Source organism: Halichoeres trimaculatus, unplaced genomic scaffold (assembly GCF_033239565.1).
Source record: "Halichoeres trimaculatus isolate MK-OKI-2021-1 unplaced genomic scaffold, fHalTri1.1 fHalTri1_scaffold_13, whole genome shotgun sequence".
NCBI lineage: Eukaryota > Metazoa > Chordata > Actinopteri > Labriformes > Labridae > Halichoeres > Halichoeres trimaculatus.
Window position 1 is genome coordinate 12,785,386 of NW_027437191.1, and position 25,671 is coordinate 12,811,056.

Consider the following 25,671-nt stretch of genomic DNA (forward strand, 5'->3'; position numbering starts at 1 on the left):
TTTGTCGTTACATCGAAGCATAATTTTTAAAGAGTCTGCAAAGGCTCGTGAAATTTTCTATACTGCAGAATGCTAAAAGAAACCTAGCAGTCTGTATAAGTGTCTAGCTGTGACAGCAGAAAGCCTATTGATAATGAACCATGTGAGTTATCGTTTTATTTGCTCTTCCAGACAAAACATCTTAATGCTTAGATTAGAATAAAGTAGTAATAAAACTATTAAATTTCTTTTCCAGCATGCAGAAAAGGAATATCACACATTTATCTATCCTGGTTTCCCTTTTGTTAGTATTATCTGTCACACTGTTCCTGTGTAATGCGCCTCAGGCTGTATGGTGAAATGAAAGGTGCGTTAGAAACAAGGTGAGTCAGAGGGAAATGAAAAAGAGGTCAGCTAGGTGTGAAACCTTATGCAGAAACAATTTTATAGTGTACAATAACTGAAAAACATTCATGGTTCATTCTTTGACAAGTCCTGTTTTTTTGTCTGATCTTTTTGATAAAACCTGGCAGCATGTTGTAGGACACAAAGCAAATACGCAAATATCTAATCTTCCGTGCTTTTGTGAATAGTATGAAGACAATCATGGTAAGGTAAGACAGCTATGGCCTCAATCTCATCTTTTCTGGTTCAATCAAGATTAATTTACCTCAGTTCACACGGAATGAACTTTGAGATCTGCACCTGCTGTTCTGATGTTCGGTGTTCTTTTTTAAAATCCAGAAGAGATACGGCATTTGCAGTTGTAGCTCTCACCTTGAGGAATGCATTAGCTACAGCTTTACGAACTGTGAAAAGCCTCTCCACTTTTACAACTCTTCTTAAGACTCACTTGTTCACTTTGGCTTTTGGCATAGAATAGCCACTTTTATTAAATCTTTCTATGTCAATCTACTGTATATTGTTTTATTTTATTTTTTATAAGTTTTATGCTTTTAATATTTTTCTAAGTGTTTATTGTTTTTATTGTTTCTGCCTTTATTCTGTTTGACACTTTGGAATGTCAGTGGCTGTTTTTAATGTGCTGTATAAATAAAACTGACATTGACATTGGCATTGCTAAACCTTTCTGTAACCCTGAAGAAATTTTGAGATTAAAAAGTATTCATTCTTTTGTTTACTTATTTAAGGGGTGAATCTGATATTAAAACAATGAATGAAATTATATTTAATAAAAAAAATGTCTTTAGTTAGCTTTGATGTATTTTCTAAACCTTTAGATTGATACATTCACACAAATGTTGAGTCCAAATTAAATTTTCATTTTCTTTTTTTCTCAAAACTAAATACATTTAAATAGATAAGATTTTCACGAGCTTTTGAATAAAGAAAATCTTAGCTTTAAGTGTTCAAAGTCATTATATTTATTGTCATAATGTAAAGGTCAATTGTTTTTTTTTCTTTTTAACAATATTATCACTGTTGTTTTGAAACTGAAGAACAAAACAAAAAACAAACACACTTCCTTCTTCACACCTGTTTCTAAAGGATTCATTTATCTCAGACTCTAGTTAAATTTACAGTTCTTTTAGCCACAATGCTGTTTAACAACAACAAAAAAAGAGAGAAATAGGGGAACAATAAATATAAATCTGAATTGTTTAATTCAATTGTATTATTCTATGAAGTAACAAAATTCATAGAAAAAAAGAGGTATTATAAAATACAACAAGGGCATTTTTATCTTTGTAATAACATAAAAATACACTTTTTCATTCAGTCAATAGCTTACTTCAATTTTTTGCTCAATAACAAAGTTAAAAAAAGGAATTGTAATATTTGCACTTGCTAGGCCAGGCTAATCATTTACCTCAAATTCAGAAGTAAATCACGCTTTTGTTTTGACGTTTTTATACTTCTGGTTTTGTGACGTTTTAGTCTTTTTTTTTACTAGTTTATTAATTAAAAGATCAAAATAAAAATTCTTAATTCTTTTATGACATTTGAAATCTGTTCAGCTGTAACTTATAGGAAAATGTGTTTATTTTCCATTCACTGGGTTTAAGAATTAGCCCTTAAAATGACCCTTTTTTCTTAAAAAAAAACCCTGAAAAACCTCAAATGCTGCATGAATCGTCTTTTGAAATGATCCGCATGGCCCATAAATTTCCCTTGCATTATATATTTACTGAACAGTTTGTTTTCAACATTTTAAGTGTGTTCAAAAAATATCTGTTATTTGTGTTCTTACTACATTCCAAAGAGGGTAACAGTTCACTCTGCAGCCATATTGACACAGTTTATGATGTATTTGCAATAAAGAAGGACAGAGGCATCCATTTTTGAAAGACTGAATTTTATGAACTATTACTTTTAGCATCTTCAGCTCAACTGTGTTGATATAAAAACCTTCAGCAGCTCGGTCATGGACAACATCAATCCAAGTCACCACAACAAAAAATACTTTCATCAAATCTGACAGATCTGTGTGTCTAGTATCCACAATCCAACATGTCACAACAAAAGTTCATGAACATACCTCAAACAATCAGAGCCTCATTCACTTCTGCAGACGTTACAACAGTCTACTCCCAGAAAATCAGCTCATCCAGACATCAGGAGTCCTTGAGACTCCTCGAGTCTTTCTTTGCCCTGATTTCAGTCTGTGAGGCAGCAGTGGCTCTATACAACACTAGAGAATAGTCCATGATGAGGACGCTTTGTATTCCCTTTGCTCCAATTTGCAAAGCTGAGCTGCTCAAGCCTCAGCAACACTGCCGTAAACCAAACTAGACAGAGCTGTGAGAGGAGGGAAGAGGCGACAGAGAGACAGGAGAACTAGTGGCCCTCAAAGACTACGCTTTGACCAATCAGCATGCAGCATGCAAAAATAAAGAAAAAAAGAAAGAACCTGGAGGAGCAAAAAGCACTGCTCTGTCCTATCTGCACGCTATGAACTTTAGGTTAGATGTTAAAACACACACACACACACACACACACACACACACACACACACACACACACACACACACACACACACACACACACACACACACACACACAGAAAAATAAAATCCAAGAGCAGGCTCAAGGGAGGAGGAACACAAACAAATGGAGCCCTGGGAGCATCTGCTGGCCTCAAATGTTTTTTTTTAGTAAGAGGAGAGTCCTGTGGCAAACACCAGCAGAGTTGCACCCAATGCTGCCTTCAGGCGCACATAAACAAAAAGTGCAGGCTCTTTAAATGTGAAAAGTTACAAAATGTGCTGGTAAGTGTTCAACGCTATTAAATGTGCATTAAGCCCTGCAGTTATAACATTATAGCTAAAATAATCTCCCCTCTGTTTGATGCAGTTATTCTAAACCGCTGTGCATTCAGAGAAGGGTTTTATCTCTAACTTTTGACATTTAGAAAGCCAGTGAGTAAAGAAAGTCTGCAGTGGGCCGAAACCTGTCAAAGCTCCTCAAAAACTTGAGCGCTTAAACGCCGCCCACTTAAACGCACAACCGGCCGCTTCATGCACACTGCTAATGTGCTAATCTCCCTGATTTCATTCAGTGGCTCGATGATGAAGATACTGTGATTTGATTGGTTTGAGGCCAAAGACGGGGTGGCTTCCCTTGACACAGTCTTGGTCAATCACAGATGAGCAGTGTCATGACCACGGCCTCATCTGATTGGTTAATCATTCTTGTTTTTTTTCACCAAGGGACGCCAACTCAGCTTGGCTTCCTTGCGGACAACAGCGTGCAATATCGTATTTTCACCACGCATTTGCCACAGAACATTTACGAGGGTGCTGTTTTACACATCGTAAAATGCTCAATAACTAGAGGAGAGAAATAAGGAAGAGATGACAGTGACAAAACACAGAAGAAGTATCGAAACTGTTGAAAAGGAATATTTTCATTAAATCACAGCTACAGTCTAAAAAAAAGAGAGGAAGCATGGCTTCCCTTGGCCTCTGGGAGAAAACGCCACTGTTTATAAACAGGATCGGAAAAAAGGTTACCACTTTTCTTCAGCAGGGGGTGAAATGTTCCTCTCTGACTCACGTGATGTGTGAAAATATGGCTCCTGATATAGTCTGTATCTATTATCATTGTCATTTAATTTTTTCACATGGTCTGGTGTTAAAAAAAAATAAAAAACTAAAAATTGTAAAAATCGTACATATCAAATAATTGCAATTTAAATAAAATCGACACCTCAAAAATTGTAATAAAATCGAATCACGAAAACAGCATAACGTTCTAGCCCTGATACATATGCTGTCAAATAAACATTGAGGTCTTGGGTTTTAACCTTGAAGGCAGCTTCATGTCTATTTGTAAAGTTAAAAGTAGGGCTGAACAATTTACTGAATTTAAAGCCACTTTGCAATGTAACAGAATGCAATTTTCAAATTGCAAAGACTGCAATTTAAAAAAATAAAAAGAATTTTAAAGTGCATTTACTTTAGTTTGTGTTGTGTTACTGATGAGTGATCAGTAAGGTTTTTATACAATTATTATTAATATCTATGTTCACACAATGTTCCTTTTTCATTTTATAAAAAAGTGCATTCCACATGTTAACATATTTCAGTGGTTGAGCTAGAGATTTGGTCTTATTTACAGTTTTGCACTTTTTTTGTGCAAGATTCATAGACAATAGGTTTCATATTCATTTTTTGTATTATTGTTCATATCAGAGCTGTTGTTCTGCCGTACTTTGTTTCTTTAGCTGATTTTATTCAAGTTAATTAATGATAATTATATTACATGTCTACAAGGCTTGAAGTTACATTAGTCAGTCAATATTCTACTGTGATTGTAATAGTTAGATCAAGATATGTTGTCTGCATGAATTCATGCTTCAATTAATCTCATTTTATCTCTGGCCTGACCTACAGGACAGAACTGTTTATATGTTGACAGTATCCTTTGTCATGTTGGTTATACAATAGGTTGTTTTTTTTGCTTGTGCCCTGTGAATAATGTAGAAGACACCCCCCCCCCCCCCCCCCCAAAAAAAAATAAAATAAAATAAAATAATAATAATAATAATAATAATAATAATAAAATAAATAAATAAATAATGATTAAAAAAAAAAATAATAATAATAATAATAAATTAAATAAATAAATTAATAAATAAAAATAAATAAATGAATAAAAAATAAAATAAATAAAAATCAGGTGCTTAATTGCAATCCCAATGGTCCAAAAAATTGCAATTACATTATTTTGCAAAATCATTCAGCCCTAGTTAATTGGCTCACATAATCAGTCCAGTTGTTCTGGTTGTGTCATTCCTTCATTACTAGAAACAGAAATTAAATTATACATAATGATAATCAAGAGATATTACAGACAGTACATTAAGTTAAGTGAACAGGGACACAGATTGACAAAAAAGGCACAGTTAAGACTAAATAAGTAAGTATATCAACCTTTCTTGCAAAAAATACTACTCTAATGATATCACCATGAAAAATAACTCTCCTTGCTTAATTTTCTCAACATCTTACCCTTGAGAATATCCTCAAATATTCACTTTTTTGGTATCTTCAAATCAAACGTTGTCAGGTGTTCTCTCAGTCTGAATTTATAGTCTGACAACACTTAATACACACACACACACACACACACACACACACACACACACACACACACACACACACACACACACACACACACACACACACACACACACACACACACACACACACACACACACACACTACTTTAGGCAAGGTCCCATTAGAATAGGCCAATCAAAAATGCTTTGTTAGAGAGAAGTTGCTGGTATGAGTCGATAACGCAAAGAGCTTGGAGGAGATCATTTTCAAACTGAGTGGGTGTGCACACTTTCTTTTCTTCTGTTCCATGAAAATAGCTCAGTTACTATTTACAGAACTTACTGCAGGGACCAGACCTCTCATAAATGATACGCCTTAGTGGATAGACATGGTTAATAGACTGATGTGAATCCACTGCTGGTGTACAGATACAGATGCAACCTTTCAAAGAGTAAAACCATGTTTTATTTTCTTTCACATGAACACTAAAAGCACATCTCTGTCAGGTTTTGCCGAATCACATCATCTGTTCCTGAGTATCAAATCTGACCTTAAGCCACGGATCAGGTCAACAACAAAAATCAAACTTGTGTGCTCACGCTGGCATTTCAACTTTTGAGTCTGAGCTCTCAACAGACGTCATCCTTTATGCCCTCAGGCAGTGGGAGCAAACACTCATATGTAAGTTCTCTTTGAAAACTCTACTAAAACCCAGAATTAACAATTTATCATATACTCAGGTAAAAATATAGTTTTACAGAGACTGAGGAGGTGGGAAACCACAAAAGGACACATGGATGTTACGTGAGGCTGAGCCAGTCAGTAGACAGAACAATTTGTCTGGTAAGTTAACTTCATTCTGTTTAGGTATGGGTACCAAAGTGAGTACTTTTTAAGGTACTGACCAAATTCCATCTGTAGTACCAAGTGTGGATTCATGTAAAACCAAATGGTACCATTTTTCAATACCTAAACGTATTCTTGTGACTGCGAGGGCGCAGAAGAGTTGATGATTTTCCATGCTGGACATGAACACGGCATTTTATTATTAAACCAATTAATATCTATTACCACATAAACACGCACAAAAGTAACAAAAATTGGTACTGTTGAGTACCAATACCGATTGCCAGGTACTGGGCATCAGTACTGTATCACTTCAAAAGTGAAAGCTACCCATCCCTTATTCTGATCCATCGTTTACACAGAGGAGACTTGCTTCTCCTCCAAGCTGACCCTTAAGAGCAGGATAACACATGCACAGAAGAACTAAGACAAAAGAGTTTTAATGCCGGAAGTGCTGTAATAAATGTCGCACCTCCCCTGAAGGCAGCCTGTGTTTACTGGGTAACTTTGGGAGAGTCACAGCAGCTCGAGCAGAAAGGTGAGCGTCAGGGTAAGGGATGCACTAATCCGATCCTGGTATCAGGTATCATGCCAATCCATCCCCTCAAAGCTGGATCGGGGATTGGTGGGAAACGATCGGTCCAAACTTGACACCAAGGCTAAACTATGATTTAGTCTACAAGGTATAAGATTTTATAATCAAATGGTCAATTCTGTAAATTCTGAAGCACTTTTTTTAACCAAACTGCTGTTAAACATTTAAACACTTATGGTTGAAATAAATGTTAACTTCAGAGTTTCTATATGTACTAATTTGTGTCTTGTACTCAAAACATTACCAGTCTTATCCCACAGTAGAGCATGCAGGTTATTATTAAACACTGGTATCGGATCAGGATCAGTATGGGTCAATACCAAGCGGCAACTTCCGGTCTAAGAATATGAAACAATGCTGAAGTGCTTAAGTCTGCTGTTTCTCGAGTGTCTGCTTGAGGCTGGCTCCGGAAGTACTGGAAGTCACATATACATCAAGCCCCCCAAAAAAGCTGTTTTTAAAGCAGAAATTAACCTATTTACAGTCTGCTTCAAAAACGTCTCCTGTCTGAGTTGCTAATTTTACTATCAGCACACACTGTACGAGGGGTGAATTTTTTTCTAACTCGGCCGTTTAGAGGATATGAAGATTGCAAGCTCATCCAATCAGAGGCATAGCTCAGGGTCACGTGACCGACAGGCACCCTATAGCTGTATGTGAAGCCATTGCCACTACCAATATGGTGGCTATAGCCGATGTGCCTCATTTTCCGTTTCAGAAACAGACGGGTGACATCAGGGAGACTACGTCCATGTTTCATACAGTCTATGGGTGAGACACAAAGCCCAGGTAACGTCTCCCACTGTTTCACATATTCAATCATACTTTCGTTAGACAAAAACTCCCGCCTTCAGCAGCTCTTTACAACTATCTGCTGTATTTACACTCAGTTTCACTGATCATGTATTACCCCCCATTTAATGAACTAATGTGAAGAAAAACAAAACCAAACTCAGCAGTTAGTCTGTCTTATCAGACAGCCCCTGATAGAAAGAGATTAAATACAGACCAGTTCAAGTCGGAGTCTCCTTCCTCTTTCACAACAAACAAAACAGAAATCAACATGCTCCAACAAAACCAAGAACAGCAAACTCTTTACGGCCAGCTGTTTGTGATACTGCAGAGAACCTGAATTCCACTGTTATCCTTTCTCCGAATCTGGGAAAAACTATAGAACACTGGTATTGGGCTCAAAAAATCTAACTTGTGAAATTTCAGTCATTGAGAAAATAAGAAGAAAGCTAAAAAAGAGAGAAATAGGAAGGAGAGGTTTAAAGTGGGTTTGGGTAGCAGGTGGATGTCAGCTCAGTGGGGGGGCTGGAGAGGATGCTCAGCATGGGGGATGGAGTGAAATAGAAAATTGCTATAAGAAGGACAGGTAGGAAGGAGAGGAAGAGGAGAGCACAGGTTAGAGAGAGTACAGAGGAGGGAGGCGTGGACGAGGATGTCTTCTGGAGTGTAGCAGGGAGCCTGGCAGCTCCCCAGCTTCACCATGTCTCTGATTATGCATATAAGAGCTGTGGCTGTCAGGCTCTCAGTCCTGCCACTGAGCTTTATCCTGTGGCTTCCTGAAGCCAGAGCAGCGTTCTGAGTGGAGGAAGATGAGGAATGATCTGTCCTAATGAGCTATCTGTGGTCTCTGTGTCATCAGCGGGGGAATATAATGTATGGGGCTCCTGGAGGGCTCCTCTTCGTGAAAATACTTTAAAGAGAAGAAAAAAAGGAGGTGAATTTGATTTCTTTTACTTATGACACACTTATATCCAGCTACATCCACCATTCCACTCTGCTCGGTTTATAATAAGATGTTTTGAGTAAACATCATCTAATTTGTTGCTCCCAAATGGATTCCCGTGTCACTTAAGGTTAGCCTTAAGTACACCGCTGTGGTCCCGCAGGTTTTCAGTGAAGACATTCACCTTCTCAAAGCGAGTCCTCAGTGGTTGGAATAAATTTTGATCTCATTAAAAATTTAAAGCATCCACAGCTCTTGTGCATTCCACTTCTGTTTTAACATGGCAACCAAGAGTTCAAGAGAGACAAATGAGTAGAAGAAAAAACTCTTTGAGATTCCTGCTTTTTTATTTATTAAGGTAATCTTGTATAAGGTTCATAATGACCAGAGTTCTGCTTTAGCTAATCCTGGTGTTGACAGCTTTAACATATTCTCTCAGCTTAATATTACAATGACTTTCACTGGCTTCATCTTATTGTGCTATGGCTGAACCCAGTCTTTAAATTTAAATTTATTTCTATTATTGTATTATTTTCCTTTTTTTTATTACTTTTTTAAATGAAAAGACTGACACCCCTTTTGGAAACTAATGACGAAGTGACGGAGAGTGCCTGTACCTGTTTTCTGTTATGGCAGATAATGTTTGCAGTGTGCAGTGGTACCTTGACTTATGAGTGCCCCAACCAACTAGTTCCTCGAGATATAAGGCATCTCCCTCCTGATTTATTGCTTTGAGTTAAGATCCAAAATTCTGGCTGGCGAACACCTCTGTGAATGACGCATAATCCGTCCAGCATCCCATGTCTCGCTCAATCTCTTTAAGCACTACGCTCACAGTGGAAGCTAAGGATGCACCGATACCGATCCTGCTATCAGTGTATTGGTGCCCCTCAAAGCTGGATTAGTATCCATGGGAAAGGGGCCGATCCATGGTGCCGATCCAGGCAAACAGCTCTGTGCCTTTTTTCACTGGCGCTCTTGGTTACTTGTTTTAAAATGTTACCTTTGATGCACTATTTTCTTTGCTGCATAACCAGTCTGAAGGGTATAAAAGTTTACATTTGAATAGAATTTCTGTACATTTTGAAGCATTGTTTTTACCAAAATATTGCTAAACATTTGTATGTTCTGTAGTTTAAATAAATATCAACTTCAGTTTTTCCATCTACTCATTTTTTGCCTTTTACCCAAAATATTACCAGCCTTATCCCACAGTAGGGCATGTAGGTTATTATTTAACACTGGTATCGGATCGGTATTGGTATGGACTGATACCCAAAGCCCAGGTATCTTGATTGGTATCGGTATTGGAACCAGAAAAGTTGGATCGGTGCATCCCTAGTGGGAGCATCAGTGTTGTGCTTGCATTTGTGCTTTCAGTTACTTTACAAAACTTTCAGACTATATTCAAAAGAATCACCCAGATAAAGCTGCAACTGGGCTTATGACAGTACTGTTTCGTGACACTTGCCTAACTCATTTTTGAAACATTCTGAAAAGAAGGATGAAACAGATCTCAGTGGACAGGTTTTTATAAAAAACACAAGGTGAAAGTGAGGAAATTTTGGTGTAAAGGGCAGAAACCAGTGAACGAGATTCAGTTATCCAGTTCAGCCTTTCTCTGCCACCTCCGTCAGCATCTTCAAGCAAGGGCAGACTAGCGTACGGGGATACAGGGGATTTCCCCTGTGGGCCGGTGGGCCGCGGCCACAACATGAGAGAGGGGGGCATGGCGGATCAGGCTGTGGCAGAGTCGCCTGTCAATCACGCTGCTCGAACGGGGGGACAGTGCCAGACAGCGTTGTTGGAGGGATGAAGATTGCGTAATCTGCAGGGCCGGTCTTTTCCAGACCCTAACCGGCCAGTGGTCGGAGCATTTTTTTTTTTTTAAATTAATGATAGGGGCTGACTGGTCATCTCGATGTTCTGGAGAATACCAGAACAGCTGGTGCTGCCAGTCGGCCGAAGGACAGTACTACCGGGGGGGGGGGGGGGGGGGGGGGGGGGGGGGTCCTGTTGTTGTGGTCTGGACCGAGTCAAAGTCCCCGGCTGTTTTTCAGGCCGCAACTGTCTTCAAGTTGTCTGATCTATGATGTGCATGCTGTCCATTATACTGAATGATAACAGTTTATTGCAGTAAATTCTGTTGTATTGTGTTTTTATACTATATTTTTTCAAAAGTACATTTGGAGGGGTTGGCAATGGATTAATAGCATTTCAATTCATCCCAACGGAGAAACTGATTTGTCGTATGAGTAATTTGAGCTCCATCGAGGAACAAATTAAAGGCGTAAGTCAAGGCACCACTGTATAAAATAAGAATCAATAAAGAGAAGCAAAGATGCTTAGGGATACAGAGCAGACTCTTGTAACACTTCATACGACACTGGTTAAATCAGACACAGCATAAAAAGAAGGACCGCCTCACCTGCCTAAACCCATGCGATGCTAATTCTGTGCCTACTCTACTGTTGCTTCTTCAGTCTTCAGAGAATAGGAGAGAGATTAAATAAGTACAACATTTCTAGAACAACAGAGTAAAAACCAAATTAACAACATGAACCTGGAACAAGGTAAACTAATTTCATAAAATTGTGGTGTGTGCATCCCAAAATAACTGTCAAAAAGATGAGATGAGCATTAAATGAACACCAACAGCACCAAGCTTTACCTGGTATATTAGCCACTACCTTATTCAATTTGACATCTATAATTTCCTAATTTAGAGCTTCAACCAGACCTTACAGACACCTGGGCAATAATTCCACTGAGCTAATATACACAGTCCAAAGTAAACAAACATGAATACATAATTAAAAATCTTGTTAAGTCCAGAGTTCTCACAAGGCTGATAAGGCAGATGAAACAGTGAAAAGAGGGAAAGGCGAGCTGGCTCTGGATGTGAGACTGTGCTGGTCTCACTTTAACAAACACACTGATTTTAACACAAGGAGACATCTTAATGCTTCCACCAGCAGCTCCAGTGCTGTGTGCCCCCAGATGTGAGCCGACTGGAAGGTGAACTTCCTGTGCAGAGATGTGTGTGTGACATATGTGTATTGATGTCCTTGCAATGTGGTGTTAGTTGTATATGTTTTGCATTTACATGTATTCTCTGCCAGGATGCGCATGTGTGTGAAAGACGAGAGTCACACTTGTGAAGGCTGGTGGGGTGGAAGGAAGCGTGAGAATGTGTGACATGAGAGGAGTAGTGAGAATGTGACACATGCTCAGTGAAACAGCAGGCGGATCAGTCTGTGACTACCAAATCAGAGAAAGCTTGCAACATGTTCTGTGACTCACCTTTATCTGCTGTGTATTCTAAAGCTTTAAGGAAAAAAAAAGATTTTCTGAGTCACAGAGTGCAGCTCAACCACAAAAAAGGTACCAACTGACCCCCATGTTTTCAGTTCAAGCCGAGCTGGGGAAACAAAACAAAGCAGTCACCTGAGCTTCTAATGGAAAGACTAGACAACTGAAAAAAATGCATTAAATTATGTTATGTATAAGTCACAAACTGCCTTTGATAGGCGTTAAATAAATGTGTTAACACAGTGATTAGTCTCCTGGTTGATATTCTTTAAGACAGCTGTCCATTTCAATGACTTTATATTAAAGGTAGCATCTGCAGGATTCTCCCAAAGAATAAAATGCCAACTTTTACAGGAATAATCCTGCTCAATTGTCACTTCTGGGCCTCTATACATGTGCGTCAGTGTCTATGTCTGCCTTGTACCACCTCCACAGCCTGTATGTTGATGTTTTGGTTGTGTCAGGACATTTCTGGGCAGAGAGTAAGCGTGGTTATCAGACAGATATGTCCCTGTGTCTTCACCTCTAAACCCTCTATCTCAGTTTTTTTTGTTTTTGCTAGTTCTGCTGTCCTTTCTGAAAAACAACTCTGTTCATCTTTTATTAGACCCTCCAACAAAATGTACTGACAGTAATGATTGCTGCATTCGAGCTACAGGTGATTGTTTCAGAGCTTAAAAGCTTATCTGAAAAAAGCAGACAATAAATGAGTGAGGAGTGGGAGATGAGAAAGAAATTAATCAGTTTTATAAATGTGTGGCGTTTGATCTGGTTTCACCGTCAGACGTTTGTGATGAAGTGTTGCTGTGGATGGAGGGAGCAGGTAACACACACACACATTGTGCTGTTTGGCTTTAATGCTGCAGCTGACACCTGTCATAATATCCATAAAGCTGACCCCAGAGGTTGGGTAGGAGTACAACCACACCCAAAAGCCATTGTATATCTGGATTAAGGCAGAAAAACTCTGTCGTCTGTCAAAATCTCCACTGTCTGCTAGCATTGCTCCTCAATTTTTTTGAGGCGATTGGCCAGTTTCACCCCCAAATGAAAAAGTGAAACAAAGTTTGGTGGGAAGTGTTGAATCTATGTGTTTCTGGTCTGTTTGGGTGAATGCTGTAACTTCATTTACTGCACAGTTTTATTTCAGGTGTGTTTAACACAAAGCCTCTGCCCTGAGATGAAATATGCTGAGCCTCTCATCTAATCCACCTGTTGGAGGAATAATCTGGACACAAACCTTGCAGTGTTTTCTCTCCCTCTTAGAAAATGTAAGATTCTCAGCTGCTGGTTGATCTCAGTCTGCAGAGCAGATCAGCAGGTGCTCCATTTACAGAAGCTGGAGTCCTTGGGGTGTTAGCAGCACATTCAGCTCCTGGCACTGACAATTTGACGCATGTCTACCTCAGTCTCGTCTCCTGATATTTCCTGTCTCTCTTCAACTTTTCTTACCAAGAACAACAAAATGAAACAATAATAATAATAATAATAATAATAATAATAATAATAATAATAATAATAATAATAATAATAATAATAATAATAATAATACACTAATAAATTAGGTGCTTGGGCTAACTTTTTACTTGCATACAGGATTGGGTATAAATCAAAATTTTTCAATCCCTGTACCAATACCAGTGACTTCACATTGACACTGATAGAATATCAATTTCAGCAAAAAGAAAATTAGATTACATGCTACAGTATGAATGTAGAGCTTTTTTTCTGCTTTAGCATTTTTGTACGTTGAGCAGTTTTCTTGCATAAAAATTTTTTACAAATAACTGCCAGTGCAAAAAAACAGCTGCAAACAAGTGATGGGTCAGTATATACCGAGTACACTGTAAATGTATTTGTAAGTATAAACTGACTTTTTTCTATTGATTCTTCCTCTTATTTTATGTAAAAAAAAATCAACTCCTCCTTTGTCCAGGTTTGGGACTGGTAAAAGTGACCCAGAAGGGACAAGCATAAGCATGTTTCATGTGCATACAGCTGTCTGCTCTGGCTGCAGCTTGGAGGGACTGCTGCGAATGAGGAGGACTTGTCTTCCTGTGTGTGTTTTTGATGGGGGGGCTACTGCTTGTCGAGGAGCAAAGGGTGCTGGAGATGCTTAGATTCTGCAAAATCAAGAAAAGGCTAGATTTGACGCTAGTTGTTTTGGAAAAAAGAAAAAAGTTGCTAGAGGTGTCGGAGAAGTTGCTAAATAAAGAGAAAAAGTCACTATGTTGGCAATACTGTCCTGTGCGCCCCGACGACCTGTAACGGTACAGCCAATCACCAGCGGCATTATTAGGTCCTGATCACACAAGTAACCTGGCTCAAAAAAAAGAGACATATTTAGATATTCAGTACTACCAAAGCATTTCAGTCAGTGCCATAAAAGATCAAAGTTCAGTGCCCAGATCTACTTATAAACCCATCTAGTGGTAAAATGATCCCAAGAGTGTTTCTATAGCCGAATCCTTAGATCACAGTTCTCCCTGTCTAACATTGTTCTTTGTTAATGCCACAATGCCAATGAAACTTCAGCTTCTTTTGCACGTTTAGTTACTGAATGGATTTTGACACATACTGTATGTTCTTTAATTAACGACAGCAGCCCATTCAACACAGAACAAGCCCTCGTCTGATGAGACTGGATCAAGCATATGGGTCAGTTTAATTATTTATTTACCCTCAGACATCATTTTAGTCTGTCACAGGCAGCTTCCACAATAATTGCTTTTCTGCAATCCACGACTTCATTCAGACATGTTTTATTGATGAAAAAAGTCTGGAGAAAGAAAACAATCCAAACTAAATTTAAAGCTTCATTAAATGGAAAAATTGGTCAGGGAATTATGGGCATGTGTTTCTGGCGCCCTGCATCATAAACCCCAAAGGTTAAACCAAACACCAATTCACAGCTCACAGACTCAGACATGAGTCGTCGCTCTGAAGCACCTTCACAAACACAGAGCGAGTCAACAAGGCTTCAAATGACTGACAGAGGAAAGTAAGGACAGGGACTGAAATCACTACTGCCTTGTGAGTTTTTCTGCCATCAACACTATTTCAAACTGTTTTTTTTTAACAGATTCAGGTTGACCTTTTCAGATACCAATTTAAGATCAGAGTATCATGTCCTTGTTGTAGGTCCACCTCTGTTCTCTGAAACCTTGAATCAGCTTTAAAGTGAATTGGCTCTGGTTGTATTTTAACAGTCCCTTGCTTTAGTGTTTGCTGTCTTGTTTACGACTGCTGGCATCCACTACTGCTCTGGTACACAGATGCAGAGGACAAGTGAGGGGACTTCATACTTCAAAACTGGCTTAGTCTCACATGAATGAAGGTCACAAAAAGTAGAAACTAACGCTGGGAAGACACCAGATGCATCTCTGGTCCAGCTCCGCTCTGCTGAGTCGTGACTGCATGCTCTCTTATCTGTCAAGTCATTACATGGTTTGATTGTTTTGAAAGCCACTGGGCATTTTCATATGGTTTCCTGTCTTCTACTTCCTTTCCTGCTCAGTCTGCTTTTTGTAAGTTTGTCACGGCTCCAGCATCGGACAAAAATAGGAGCTTTGCCAATCTAATGCAGAGGGTCCCGTCTTGCTGGGACACAACAAAGCGGATCCAGTTAGAGTAGACACATTGATTTGAATGGAAACCTATCTGCTCCAGTGCCGTGACAGAATGGAGCAGGAGCACAGACACATCTGGTGTAATTTGGCCGTAGGAGGACATCGATCTAATAAGTAACCTCAGAATCCAGCCAGCTCTCTATTTGATTCTTTTCTGAGCTCCGATTCGTGTTTGAATAGCTCTGCTCTGATTCAGCCTTTCAAAAAGAAAAGTCATGGGTTTCATATCTGGATGTAAGTGAGTCTGAAAAAAATGTTAAAAAAAACCCACTTGTGTAGAGTGCATCAGTGTAGACTGTCTGTGCTTACCTTTAGGATGTCCCGGGTCGCTGAACTCGTACTTCCCCATTCCAACTGTCCGTAGCATTTGCAGCCCATTAGGACTGTCCTGATTGGCTGCCGCAGAGGGCGGAGCCTGTGCTGCTGCTGATTGTCCATTTGTCAGAGGGAGGGCAGGGGGCTGGATGAGGCCAGGATGAGGGGTCAAGTGGCCATTTCCAATCATGCTGTGAAGGTTTGGATGAACCACCTGGTTGGCTTGAGCAGTGAGGGTGGATGATGTGACAATGGGCTGAGCTGAGGGGTATGGAGACTGACTGGGCATGCTCAGAACCATAGAGGGAGGCTGCTGGGTGGACTGTGGGGTCAGCTGGAAGTGGGCTGTCATGAGAGGGTGCTGTGGGGGAACGGTTGTCTGAATAGATTGGGTTATTCCTATGATAGGCGACTGTGCGGTCACACTGTGGCTGAAGGAGGACCTTTGGGGGAGTGTGTAGGTGTGAGGCAGGAGGCTGGACTGGCTCACTGCTGCTCCAGGTGCAGCCCAGGTCGCACCTGTAGAGAGGGAAATAAACAGAAGAGGAAAAACTAAGAGAGGTTTATCAGCTGTCACACTAACCATCAATGACAGAGGCAGATTTTAAGTGTGGATCTTTTTTTAAGTACCAGACAAGGAAAAATATATTCAATAATCAACAGAAAACAGCACGAGAAGACAAATTCTGTTTCCTGCTACACACCAACACTGTGAGCTCACTGCTCTGCTTTGAGCTCAGCCTTCCCCCTCTGCCCATCCTCCCTCACTCCACCATCTCTATCTGTCCCTGCCAGGGTCCAAGATCCAAAAATAGCCCACCAGTCTGCCAAAGGGCCAAAGGCTAAATCGTGAAAAAAGCTGAAGAATAGAAAAAAATGAGCTCCCATTATTCATGATACTTTTCATGTTAGTATAATAGTCTGAGTGGGGAAGGATGGAGAGGGAGTAAGAAATATATTAAAAAAGACAGCGAGAGAAAATAGGACATGAATAGAGGACTCCAGAGGAGAGGTCAGCTCTGCTTGCAATTCAATCATTGAGATCATCCTCAACAACTCTGGGTTACATTTCCTTATTTGTGTTTGAAAGGATCCTGATGAAATTAGAAGAGTAAGAATCATGTTAATATTTACATTTTTCATTCAGAGATGTTGATAATAAATTTATATTAAGGCACTGCATCAATCAGCCTTTTCAATGTTATTATCTGTCACTGTTTTTTTTAATCTTCAGCTAAAAAGTACAGAATATTACGACCATTCGAGGGGTACATTATCTCTGAGTTATTTTTTTATTTTCAATATTGCCATAAACCACTACTTTTTTTGCATTTATTTCTTTCGCAGTTCATTAAAAACATAGCTCAAATTTAAACTAGAAAATCACTCAGAGCGTGCAGACCTCCACCAAGCATATTGTGATTTTCATGCAACACTTCAGTCCTACTTTAATGTTATACTCCCTTTCAGCAGACTGTCTGCTACAATTTGGTGTTAGTTGCAGGTTTGTACGATAATTTGTCACCTGACAGTGTTGAAAATTATGATGACCCAGTACCTATTTCATATTCTGGATTGTAGTATCCAGAAAATTGGCAGGATCTGGATTGTACTGTCAGGAATATATACACATATGGTGAGAACAGCCCTATCTCACAATGAAAAGGAATCCTTTAGAAAAATCCTGAATCCAGACGGTAATCCAGATCACCTCCAAAATTTAATCACTTCTTCCTTATCCCATTTTGAACATTTTCTGAAAATTTCATCGAGATAAGTCCATTACTTTTTGAGATATGTTGTTCACAGACAAACTCTCCCAAAAACATAATCTCCTTGGCGGAGGTAACTACTGTTAAGTTTAAAAAAAAAAACAACTGTGACATTTCTGTTGAAGGACACATAAATTATCCTGATATCTTTGGCAGAAAACTTTCTGGAAACACAGTTCAGTGACGTGTGGAGAGGAGCTGGATTTCCTGCAAAGTCAGTCTCAGTTTGGAATAACACACACACGCACGCACGCACGCACGCACGCACGCACGCACGCACGCACGCACGCACGCACGCACGCACGCACGCACACACACACGCACACACACACACACACACACACACACACACACACACACACACACACACACACACAGCTGACATTCAGACTGTCATGTGTGACAGTCCCACTCTTCTTGTTCTGCACTCTGAGCTGCACTGTGGGTGTTTGGTGGGAGTGAAGTCTGGCACACAATCATTCAACCTCTGGAACTTGTCAATTCAGCTGAACCCTCAGAGTTCCTGGAGCAAGGGTCCACATCACTGCCAGACACAATGAAACCCTTAGACCCTGGATTCTGCAACTACTGCTGCTTATTTCCACCGCTCTCTACAGTACTCCAAAAAGGAAACATAACTTTGGCAGGGCATTCAACTTTTGGGTTAATGCGCATGCAGTAGCTGGATCTTACACAATCTTAAATAATGTTTTGAACATAGTTTGCTGACAGAATAATAGTTGTCTGAGCTGAAGTGGAGTTTTCACTAGACCGAGCTGAGTGTCAGTGTTATTCTTAAATGAGTCACCTTTTCAGATGAGCAGGGCGCAGAGGCCGCCGAAGCATTAGAGGGTAATTACCTGCTGCAGGGCAGAGACAATCTGGGTAAGTTTATTATAATAGTAGACTAACTCTCCTTTGTATGCTAAAGACACAGTTTCTCTTCCAAAAGGGCACGGAAAGAACAAGGCCGACATCTGGACCAAATCTGGTAGAGATCATTTAAAGGACTTTTAGAGTTTGCTGTGCAGAACTGATTTACACTAAATCAGCTTCACTTAGTGACAAAATAACATTAACAAGGACAATAAAACTAAAGTAGAATAAAGAGGGATGATGATGATTAAGCTCTCCTTTTTTGAAGTGACAATACAATGAAGTATGTATATGCAACTTTTAGAGGTCTTTGTGGTAGAGGGAAGCATGGATGTTTTTTGAAGGTCTTTAAAAATGAATCATTAGCATCAGACAGTTGCGTGTTTGCAGTATAACATGTTCAGGTGTGTGTTGTGTACATGCTTACATTCACAGAGTGTACCTGCACTGATAATATAAAACTCAAGTCAGTCTAAAACTCACAACAAGAGGATTAAGAGGATGTCTGGAAGTGCGAACATGTGTGTGTAGTTTTTAGTGTAAGATTCATTACCGCTGGGCTCGCTGTCTCGATGCTGCTTGGCAGGCGGCTCATCTGTATCCCAAGGTGTGAGCTGGTTAATGGGCGTCTGTCCCCACCTCACCCCTGGAGCCAGCAGCAGTCTTGGACTCTGGTTGTCAACGGGAGACACACCTGAGACCTGCAAGGACATGAAAGCAAATTTACAGATTAAATGATGATGAAACAATCAACTAAAGCACCAGTACAAGACTTAACATTCAAAAGTACCTGTTTGTTATATCCTTTGCAGGTTACCTGACAAGCTGAAAACCTGTCTATGAATAAACCGAATTTCACGGTTGGTGTGAAAATCACAGCCATAACATAGAGGTTATTTAGAGCAGTAAGATATAAGTAGCTCCTCTCCAAAGCTTAGTAGAAATGGGGGGTTTCTTAAAGATATTAATTCTTAAGGAATAGTTTGATAAATATTACACCACAGAAGGCAATGATCCCAGGATTTGCAGCATGCATAGATAGAACACAGATCTACATGTGGTATTTTTAGATCTGGCCCATGTGTTTGGTGCAGTACCACACAGCCTTATGTGAAGTGCATTTTACTTTCACTTTCTAAAGTCACGGGTGCTGGTAAAACTGGCGGAGGTATTTCCAAGATAGTGTGTGTGTTAGTTTAGTAGATTAAACAATGCTTTCACAATGTCAATTAAGGTAATCATTAAAATCAGAGTATCTTGCTAAATAACAAAACAAAACAATCCACCCTTAAGTACTTTTCACAACAGACGCATATTTTTGGACGTGGATATTTCGCATGTTAATTATATTGTTCAAACTTTCTGTTTTTCAATGCAAGCTTTCATATCATCCATGTTATTTCACTGAGCCAAATTGTGGCTTTTATTTCTTCTGACCGAGGTCAATTTTTCCAAAGTTTTGCTTGCCAAAGCACAGATCCAAACAATCAAAATGCTCGTTGTTGACACGTCACATACCACAACATTCAACATGGCAGACAGCTTAGTTGAGTTCCTGTACCTGCACCTGGTTCTTTACGAAAAAAGACATAAAAACTACAAAGACAATGTTGAGAGGACTTTGCTCCTGATGTGCATGGACAGGGGCATCAAAATTTACCTCCGATTTTAGACCTTGTTTACATGACAACGTTTTCATCTGAAAACGCTAAAACGCAGTGAAAAAAATCTGCATTTATATGGAAACGCAGAGGGACTGAAAACGCGGTAGTAAGCATGCCAGGCCTGCAGGTGCTATAACTGTCTTGTCCAGAAGCAGCTTTTGGGAGATCTTCACCGAAGTAGAGTTGAGCCAATCATCTGGTGTTTTGGGGGAGAGTTAGTGCAAAAGTGGAGCGACAGATGCATATTTTGTATGAAGGCAGTCAGCAGATGCAGCAGATCGAGCAGCACAACACAATAGTCCACGACCATCGTAACAAAGGTACTGTTGTCTTGTTGTATGCGCTTGCGCGAAGTGGAGTGTGACGTCAACATTTCCACTGATAACACCGGCTGATTGTTTACATGGCAACAGTTTCAGCAGTGTTAAAGAAAGATTAAACTCTGGAGGCCATTTTCAAAAGTTTGCGTTTTAGGTCGGCTAATTTTAATTACATTTCCATGTAAACGCAAGGCTGAAACGCAACAAAAGTTTTGCATTTCCCCCTAAAACCGTTGTCGTGTAAACAGCCCCTTAGCCTATGAAACTGTCAGAAAGTTTAGTGGAAAATCCCATTCCCTACAAGATCCTAATACTGGGAGGCAAACAAAGTGATGGAGTGGGGAAATGAAGCTGGGTGGAGGATGAAGCAGGCTGCCAGGTTTTTTTTTCCAAGCTCCTAAACTGAATGGTTTAGTCAGAGAAAGCCCACAGTGCTTAGTTTCTCTGGAGAGCTCTGGAGACTCAGGGAGGGTAAATTCAGGATGTTTTCGAGGTGATTTGGTGTTTTCTATAACACACAGTTTGTTTTAATGTCCATTTTTTCCGCCTCACTAACAAAGCTTTACTGTATTTCTCTCCAGCAATGCTCAACCTTCCCTACTATATAATCAATACCCCATCCACAACACTAACTTTCTGACTTTCAGTAGCATCTGCTGTACAACATCTCTCCATTAAAACCACCACCAATATACAAAACAGAGAAAAAAAGTTTCTGAGGGCAGACAGTCCTCATCCTATCCCACAAAAGTGGAAAACAGTGAACGATCAGGTTAAATCACAATCACACAGCTACATAGCGTTCAGGAGGAATTGGACAGGATGTTGATTGAGAGGACACATTTATCGTAGATTAACTTAACAGGAAGGTGCTGCTGCTTTAGGGATTTTCTATTTTATGCTCTCCTCATTTTCACATCCCCTCTTTTTGTCTGCCTGTTATCACAGCACTGCAGACAGTTTTCTCTGACTCAAAAAATAAAATCATGCTGGGAAAAAGGAGAGGGACGCAGAAAGTCATGAGCAGAGTCAAACTGCTTGTTGTTGAAGATCAGGCAGGGAAAGGCAAAGATCACTGTGGGATCACAGGGTCTCATTCTATCATAATCAGTCTTGGTAATGTCCAGGATTTTTGATAGTCTGTTGTGTTGAGCGTGCCATTATCGTTTAGTTTAAAAGCATGCTAGATATAAAAAAATAGCTTTACAACCAGTTTGTATTTCTGAGGAGATACGTTGATACAAATTTGGTGTTAATCAAATGTTTAGTTACAGCAGTCACGGCAGCCAACAATTTCACCTTCAAAGCATAACAAACGGATCTTAAAAAGCGGTGTGCAGGCATGAAAATGCAATCAAACTTTTTCAAAAACAGACTTTTTTTTTCTTAATTCAGGCACGGATGATAAGGTATCTGGCTGCAATGTGGAAAGTGATGGAAATAAGGGTTTACTCAGAGAAGAAGATGACAGTAAAGTGAAAGATGAGAGGCAGGCAGCAAATCCATCCATCACACTGCTTGGTTTTGTCTCCTCTGACAGATCTTTTTCAGGTTATTTCTTTGAATATCTTTTTTTTTTCCTTTTCCCTAATCCTGCTCTGACAAAAGCACCAACCCAATGTGGTCTGAAAACGAGTGAACAAAGCACTTTTCTGCCCGACATTATTCACTTACTGTAAAGAGGTATCTCTTCTCCATGACAACGCTGACACCTAAATGTGAGGTGGATTTGTTCTGGACTCCCGTCATAATGGTGGTGAATGCTGGAGCCGGACCATGCAGGTGGCTGTGTCTAATCTACCAGACTGGAACACCGCAGAGCACCGCACGGAGAAACAAAGAGACCACTGCGCCGTTTTAGGCAGCCATCTTAAAGTGCAGTGATGGTCTGATATGACGAAAAGCGTGATGCAGACTGAGAAGACAAAGAAGATGAAGACCCAGTATGATGGCTTCAGAAAGAAAGGAATCAAGGTAATATTTTTTATTCTAAACTCTCCCTGTGTATGAGAGATGGTATAAACATATCAATTTATTCTGGATTGTTCGAAATGTGGAACAGTGATTCAGTCTATCTTTCTCCATAATTTGCATATAGACGCAACATCATGATGGTGTTGTAGATTGTTCTTGACAGTTGGTTTACAATGAATTGAAAGTTAAAAATAAAATAAACTAGGCGCCAAAATTTAACCCATGGTGTAAGTGCTTGGTATAAGCATCTGGTGGGAATTCTAAAGGTTTCTGATACCGACTATGATTCTGAGCCACCTGCCAAATGACTAAAGGGTGACAGACTTTGCTTCCATGGAGCTCCTAGCTGAGAGGCTCAGACGACTCAGCAGGCTCTTCACACACACACGCACACACACAAAGAAAAATGTGATTTCAGGGCTAGGATGGGAACCTGGCTTATAGCCCATTAGGGCTGAGCATATTCTGTAAAAAAAATAAAATGGACATAATCTTGCTCAGCTCAAAGTGAGGTCGCCACAAAAACTGCTCCCCCTGGTGGCTGGCTGCAATATAGGTCAAAAAATTCAGCTCTCCAGTAATTCCAGATGGGCTGTGGTCAAACTTAAAAAAAATAATAATACAACTCATAGAAATGTTTCTCATGTCTGATTATTGCGGTGATTTGAAGATATCATTTGGCTGTCTTGTATTCAGGTCCTCTTTTTCCTGAAAAGTTTTGTTTTCAGTAGTTATAAGAAGTGAAAACCAAGGTTTTACATCACGTTTAATGATAATTGACAGCTGCCGTTCTCGTGACTTTTTTTCAGTGATTGAAAAATATGTTGGGAGGTAGAGCAGGGAAGTGATTAGACTCTAGAAAGAAAAAAAATAATTATTACTTTGTCACCAAGCTCCATTCAGATTCTCCCAAAATCCCTCATCGTCTCTACTGCACAGACTATGGCTGCAATTGCTGCCAATGGCTGCGCCTGTGATTAAAACTGTAAATGGTGGAGCCACACTGTCCACTCTATATACAGTCTTTGCTTCCGCATTGTCTAATTTTCTCAGACTGGAGGTTGCTGCTTGGTTGCACTGTGAGGATGAGTTACTGTGTGCGTTGAGATTCACAGTGCTCAAGAAAATGTATCACAGTTGTGAGAGACATCACAGTCTAGGGCTGATGTCTGTGGGTTGTGTGGGAATGGGGTTCACTGATTGAATGGGATTAATTTGAGTTCATGTTGGGTCACGTGATCGAAAGGTGTGTTTGTGTGCACTCTGTGTACATAAGGTTTTGTCCTGATATGTACATTTTTGGCATTGGTTACAGCCAGGGCATGAGAGCGGAGTGGAGCGGTGAGAATTTCTGCTTCTCACTATCCAAGGTACCCCTCTCTGTCACTCCCTGCTTTAAGTCTCACAATGCCGCTATGCCCATTACTGCTTCGCGCTTGACCGAGATTGTGTCTCCACTCTCGGAAGAAAAAAAATAATTATCATTTTGTCACCTAGCTCCTCTCAGATTCTCCCAGAATCCCTCACAGTCTCTACTGTGCAGACTCTGGCTGCACAACTTTCTACCAATAGCGGTGCTTGTGACGATTTTGGCTTCAAAACCGTACAATGGTGAATGGTGGAGCTACACTTTCCACTCTATGTGCAGTCATTGGGGGTGAGAGGATGCAGAAACCTGCCCCAGCCCCCCTTTTGTTTTCTCTTCTCTTGATAAATATCTGAGCTGCAGCACCTTGAACATATATTATTTGTAAGGACTGAACAACAGCAGTTCGTCTTCTTAGAGAAATGGAGCAGCAGTTGGACATATGAGCAGCTGAGACTTCTTAATGTCATAGTTACACCTCCCAGATGAGCATGTCAGCAGCCATGTTGGCCTCCACTGGCTCTGGACAGTGAGAGACAGAGGTCTGCAGCAGACCATGACCCTGCCTGATACGTGGTGAGTGTTTGGGGAACTAAATATCTTCAGCCTGTCAGAGCTGCAGCCTCAGAGGCTCAATAAGGACTGAATACCGCTTGTCTATGATTTTGAAATTGAGGGAAAATGGCTAAATGTGTGGCCATGTGTGTTTGTGAGAAATAATAAATGAGCACACAGCTGTTTATCACTCAAGGATAAATTAAATTCATAACAATAAAACAGTTTGAATGGAGGCTACATCTCCTTTTTTAAGAGGACCGCACTGAAATTTTTCAATTTCATTTAACAATGCAAGCAATCTCGAAGCAAAATAACGACAGAAGAAGAACCAAATGATAACATGGCAGAGCTGGGAAATTTGGGAAATATCCATTGGATGCCTGTTGAACATACTTTTACACTGTCATACTGTCTGAGCAAGATATTTACTTCATTATTTAACCACAGGAAAGAGGATTCATTATGGTGACTTTACAGAATTAGCTATTGCTGTGTTAAATAAAAAAGAAGAAGTAAAATAAGTTTCAAATATTCCTAGAAGTTTGTCTCAAGATTAATAACAGATGAATATTCGGTTTTCCTTTTTGTTGGTCTTTAACCTCAGATGTTGCTCCTGAAAGATATGCTTTGGCAACGTTCATCCAACTGAGAAGCCTACATGCTCCTTATTCATTGTAAGTGACACTACTCTGGAAGGGGCATAATCTCTACCTGAGACTTCATCTGACGGAATGTGCACATAAAACTGTTCACAAGCAGCCACATGTGTAACTTATGGCAGAGCTCCATCCTTTCAGGTTTCAGTGTTAGAGCTCCAGCTCTGCTCCCCCCGGGGTTTAACAGGAGACTGAAAGACTGGTTTATCCCTCAAGATGAAGCGGTCAGTGCTGCTCTGTGCTCCTGTGAGCTCAGGGGGGAGTCCACACAGCGCTCTGCTTGGGGTAAGATATACACCGAAGAGACACGCTGGGAACATTAGACACAGAGGACTCTTAAAGAAAGTGAGAAATCACAATGAACTTCACTGCAACAGGTGCATAAAGAGACTTTCACTTGAATGATGGGAGGGTGCTGTTAGACTGCCTCTCAATGAGCTCCTCTTGATTCAGTCTACAGTTGTTGGTGCTTCAAATGCTAAAGCTATTCTTTACAGATGGCAAAGGCAATTTCAGGGTTGACATCCTTTTGATTGGAAATAGGTCTTA

At 40.0% G+C, this 25,671-nt stretch overlaps 1 protein-coding gene across 3 annotated transcripts in view; it reads right to left on the minus strand.

The window, feature by feature from the left end:
- The window catches only part of LOC141801954 (kelch-like protein 29), a 165,036-nt gene that overhangs the window by 64,690 nt on the left and 74,675 nt on the right, over positions 1-25,671 (minus strand). For 2 of the 3 annotated variants that reach the window (XM_074685301.1, XM_074685300.1), the window contains 2 exons: positions 19,138-19,285; positions 15,931-16,455 (listed from right to left, as the gene is read on the minus strand). In XM_074685301.1, coding sequence (XP_074541402.1) covers positions 15,931-16,455; positions 19,138-19,285 — 673 coding nt within the window. Of the gene's footprint in view, positions 1-15,930; positions 16,456-19,137; positions 19,286-22,242; positions 22,324-25,671 lie in introns of those variants that run through there. The other variant, XM_074685302.1, reaches the window with a different exon arrangement.